General features: G+C 36.5%; 1 protein-coding gene across 1 annotated transcript in view; it reads left to right on the top strand.

The window, feature by feature from the left end:
• LOC107755705 (probable G-protein coupled receptor 158) overlaps positions 1-5,696 on the top strand; it is a gene marked incomplete at its 3' end in the record, with an annotated part of 89,226 nt that overhangs the window by 52,187 nt on the left and 31,343 nt on the right. The window contains exon 3 of the mRNA XM_016572589.1: positions 2,163-2,265. Within this exon, the coding sequence (XP_016428075.1) occupies positions 2,163-2,265 (103 nt within the window). The remainder of the gene's footprint in view (positions 1-2,162; positions 2,266-5,696) is intronic.

Consider the following 5,696-nt stretch of genomic DNA (forward strand, 5'->3'; position numbering starts at 1 on the left):
ATATCTCATGGTTCTCAACCAATCAGATTTGAGAACCAGAACGAACTGTTGTATAAATATATATATATATATATATATGTGTGTGTGTGTGTGTCTGTGTGTGTGTTTTGAATTTGTAATTACAGGGGCAAACATAGCTAAAAATATGATATTTTAAGCTCTCACTGTGCATAATCAACACAAAAATCTCACTCCACATAACATCCTTCTGTTTACTGCATACTGAGTGTACTTAGGTCATTAAAACACTCTTTTATGCTACAGTGTGCCAACAATATTTTACTGTTACTGCCAATGTAGCCTCTTCAAAACATGCTGCTGAAAATGACTTGTAATTTATATATTTATAGTTTAGCTGTGAGCCCATATAATGCTCTCTGGCCATTCTCCTGTGGCTATCTGTCTTCAAACCCTGATCCTATAGAAGCATGAAAGACAGAAATAGAGCCCTTTTCTCTCTAAAGATGGATTTGTGTAAGTGTTCTACCATTCCATGCTTCATTAAAGCTGATGTCGCTGCTGTTCTGCTCAAATATGAAGGCTTTGGCCCTTCATAGCTTGTTAAGTGTGTGCTGGAGTGGATCGGTATTGAGCTGGGGTCAACATGTCTGCTTTGGGCCCTGGACTGGAGTCATGAAACACCCAGGTCTGAAATACTGAGGATTATGATTACACACTCCCGCATTTGACCTGTTGTTTTGTGAAGGAAACCTCAAGATACTGAATTAATTTTCTTTTTGAATTCAGCAAATGAGCCTGTCTTTAATTCAGATTAATTATGCCTTGGCACATCTGAGGAGATCTGTGCCAAAACCGTCCCTGTTTGTATATTATATATCAGAGGACTGTTTAAATCAGTTCAGTCAAACTCACACTACTCATATATTGAACCTGCTGAAAGCAGAAACACAGCTTGCAGCTCTAGAGTCGGCAGCCCAGCCTCCCCAGTGGCTCTTTACTATTAGTAGAAAGTTAGTCATTTGTCTTTATTGACACAGAATAAGCTGTGCAGATCTGAGAATTAAGCAATAAAGTACAAGCTATACAGGCTCAGAATTTCTCTCTGTTCCAAAACCTATGAGCTGCCTTGCTGTGTACTGTCTAACAGAGGCAGCTACTAAAGCATCTTAATTGAAAAGATAATACTGTAGCTGCGTCTGAAATCACAAATCGCCAGTAGGTACTATATTTGATTTGAAACTTTCTGACTGTTGAAAAAGAATGTTCTAGTATAAATATCACTAGTAGGTACTATATTTAGTACTGATAATACAGGGTACTACATGGTTTTATACAGTTGTTGTTTTTTTTGTTTTTTTTCATCGGGCCGCGAAGAAATATAGAGCTGAGTATCATCAGCATGACAGTGAAAGCTAACACCATGTTTCTTGATGATATCTCCCAAGGGTAACATGTAAAGTGTGAAAAGCAACAGTCGTAGTACTGAGCCTTGAGGTACTCCATACTGTATTTGTGATCGATATGATATCTCGTCATTTACTGCTACGAATTGATGACGGTCAGATAAGTAAGATTTGAACCATGACAATGCAATTCCAATTATGCCAACCTAATTTTGTAGTCTACTCAAAAGGATGTTGTGGTTGATAGTGTCAAACGCAGCGCTAAGATCCAGTAGCACTAATAGAGAAATACAACCACGATCGGATGATAAGAGCAGGTCATTTGTGACTGTTAAAAAATTATGTTCTATATCATATGAATATGGGTAATATGAAATAAAATTCTGATGTACTACATTATGTACAGTATTCTATAGTAATTGTACAAAACTGATATATTTTGTATATGCAGCATAACTATTTTTAGTGTAAATGGGAAAAAATAAGTACTTCATGCATTTCAACAAATTAACTGTCAGCTAAGGCCACTACATCCATAGTGTCCATCATTTTTTTGTTTTCCAGTATTAATATATTTTAGAAGAATATATTGGTCCTTTTATAAAAAATCCAAAAAAATTTATTAAAAAAAAAGTATGTAAATGCAACGTCAAAACTTTTTTTTTCCAAGCAACCATATACACAGAAAACATATATGTATATATATATATATATATATATTGAAACTCCTTATCCCAGGTATATTTTTCTTTCTTCCCGAGAGTTTCGATATTTCCATCCTCTCTTTTTTTTCCACAGTGTTTGCCCATCCCAGGTCATGGATTTGTGCTGGACAAGTATCAATGTCACTGCAAAAGCGGCTTTTATCATCAAAGCAGAGTTGCAGTCAATGGCTTTAAAAGTAAGTTTTATGCTAAAATATTATTGATCAATGTATGTGTATTGTTTTTGAAGAAAACATGCAATTTCAGGCAATCTTCAATACATTTCATATAGCAGTTTTTTATAGTATAGTAAGTACACAGAGTTAAAGAGGTCATGAACTGCCTTTTTTTTTCTTTGTATTGTATTTTGTATTTGTATTTTGGATCTTCATTAAAAATAAACTTCATCCGGTCTTTCCTAATGTTGGGATCAGAAGGAAGGCAATGCAAAAACTGTGTTTTTCTACAACTTGGCACTGCACAGCGTCTTGTTGTCTTTGGAGCCATCATTATCATTTGGTTTCTGTGTAGACCTTGCCTCTCTCGTTATTTACTACATGAGCGAATCGGTGGGCGGGGCTAAACAGGCAGTGATTTAGAAGCAGGCGTTGATCTTCTTATGTGGAGGTCATAAAGTGGCACATTCCACAACCTGTCGTTTTGGCAGATTAGCTTCAATATAAGCTGTTTTTAGACTAACGAGAAAGTTTTGAGTTCTGAAACTTACAGGATGTTTTATATTACAATGACCTCTTATATCTCAAAAGATCAAGGGAATTTTGATTTCTCAGGTCATGACCCATGCCATGCTCACAATATGGACAGAACAAGATATGAACTTACAACATTTATGCTACATGTTTATACGATTAGGCTGCCACCATATTCTCATGAAAATGTTATTGATATCCTGTCTGTCCATGTTTATCCATCTATAAGTCTACACATATCTGTCAAATACTGGGGGTATAAAAGTCTACTTACAAAAAAAAATATTTTGCATTTTTGTAATGTAATACACTGAATGAAGAAATGTTTCATTACCCAGGTTTAAAAGTGGGATTTAGAATGACGATAACCCGGGATGAAGCACAGTGTGAAAAGCCCTAAAGATAATTTTAACAGAATGTAATGCAAATGGATTGAGTTATGCTGCAAAATTCAAAAAGAGGTATAAATGATTAGCACAGATTTATTCAGTGTCATAATTGTCCTTTGTTTAAATGATTCAAAACTTTCTGTTTGCTTTCAGGTTTAAATTAGATTTTAAATTCCAGATTTTCAGTGAACCTGCTGTGCAGTTAGATGCAATATCTTACATAAATATTTTATTCACCCTTTCAGACATGCACAATTTTTTTATTTGAGCACGTAGCATACACTTAGCATCAGTTGGCTTGTATTGGAGCACTACAATACCACACCCCTTATGTTTAATTGATAAGTTATTTGCTCAGAAACTGTCACTCAAGGGTTTTCCCACAATGAGCACCCCAAAAACTTGTATGCACAAAAAAAAAGAAGAGAGAGAGAGAGAGACATGGAATCAACAGTAGTATGCTGACAGAATCTGGCCCTCAGCAGGGACCCCAGCACAGCTGACACCCACAGGGCCCTCCTTCACACCTCTCTGAACACAACATTGTCTAATTCTAGCTTGTTTTACATTTAATATTTCATACTGCCATCTTTAAAACTCTTACTTTATATGCAGTGATTAATTTATTTTCCATTGTTTGTTTTGCTTTAAGCTGCAGTGTGAGGCTGATACTATGATGTAAGAAATCTGGCTATGTGAGACTATTCATACAGTTTTGCTATGAATTGGTAGTTGTGGTGAAAGTCAGAATGTTTCATCTGCTTTTAGAACAGATTGTAAAGCCTTATTCCTTCCATACTGTGCAGAGAGGGGTAGAGAGGCAGACAGACATGTGGACATCTCCACAGGTCATCCATCTGTGATAGATCCTCCCTGGATCTCCTCCAGTGCAGAAGTTGGCTTTGGAAGAAGTCTTCTGTGTGTTTCTTTTTTATCTGCTCTACTGAGCCATCATATTCTCAGCTTTCTGAATAATGTTGACGTTGTTTGTCTGGCCTTCATTATCCTGCATTTTTCATCAGTCGTGGCCTAATGGTTAGAGAGTCTGACTTGCAACCCGAAGGTTGGGGGTTCGAGTCTCAGGTCCGGCAGGAATTGTGGGTGGGGGGAGTGAATGTACAGTGCTCTCTTCCACCCTCAATACCACGACTGAGGTGAGACCTTTGAGCAAGGCTCCCCAACTACTCCCCGGGCGCCGCAGCAATATGGCTGGGTCACCATGGGCAATATGGGTCACCATACTTGGCCACATGTCACTTCACTTTCACTGTCCTGCTTTTTTCAAGAATAAAATAGTTTATATATACAGTATATAGTCTCATGTCATCAGTTAGTTTTTGTTACATATATTATAGTAAGATAACGTTAAAGGAATAGGTCACCCAAAATGAAAAGTCAGACCCTCATGTTGTTCCAAACCTGTAGGACTTTGTTTATTTTGTGAAACAAAAAGGCTTTTTGCATGTAATAGTTATCCCTAGGTCATTCTAATCCACAGGTAAACAGAATTCTGGGTTATTTTGTTTCATGTTTCACACTGCTCATAATTTACTCAGGGGTTAATAATTAATCATGGGTGTTCATAAATTGCAGTTTAACACTGTAACCCCAGGTTAACGTTCTTATTGTATATTTGGGCTGTCAGTGTCATTGATTGGACATGCAGCACGCAACCTGTTTACATAATGGCTCTAGCACTGCACATCCTCATATGATATATTGCTGATTTTCTTTTTTTCTGAATAGGCTTTTTGGACTACAAATGTAATAATAAAAGTCTCTTCTTCACTAGAATTGACTTTATCCCCATTTTATATTTTTCCTTTTAAGTGCTGAAACAACTGTTTACACAATGTGCAGGGATTCTGTGACTGTCCGAAGCATGTAAATATGAGTCACAAGATCAATTAAGAGGGTTTCATGACCTCGGGTGATAAGCGGTGATAACCCCGTTAAACTACAAGTGAGAAATGTTTCATTACCCAGGTTTAAAAGTGGGATTTAGAATGACGATAACCCGGGATGAAGCACAGTGTGAAAAGCCCTAAAGATAATTTTAACAGAATGTAATGCAAATGGATTGAGTTATGCTGCAAAATTCAAAAAGAGGTATAAATGATTAGCACAGAACTATCATAAATGTTGTCCATACAACTATATTCAAAGTCTTCTACACTTTTTCTCTGACACAGCCTTCTTATTCGCCCTTGTACACATTTGAGGAACTCACAATATAAGAATAACATTTAGGATTTAATAAAAGTCTGTCAAAACTTGTGCTGTTTCTGGCTGTGTGTAGCACCTGCTGCTCTGCACATCCTTCGTAAGAACCCTAGTGTCATAAACAATCAGCTGAAGTTTTTAACACATCTATAATACCTGCTGATTTCAGAGTAAATTAAAAAAAAATCTGTTCACAATTTAAATCAACTTCACAAAAAGGCTGTTATTAAAAAAAAAAAAAATGCTGCAGATAAAAACTACAGTATGTTGGACAGACAGCAACCCTGTGGCCTGAAAGAAAGTGTC

The sequence above is a fragment of the Sinocyclocheilus rhinocerous genome, unplaced genomic scaffold, assembly GCF_001515625.1.
Source record: "Sinocyclocheilus rhinocerous isolate Xijiao unplaced genomic scaffold, SAMN03320098_v1.1 scaffold1193, whole genome shotgun sequence".
In the NCBI taxonomy this organism is placed as follows: domain Eukaryota; kingdom Metazoa; phylum Chordata; class Actinopteri; order Cypriniformes; family Cyprinidae; genus Sinocyclocheilus; species Sinocyclocheilus rhinocerous.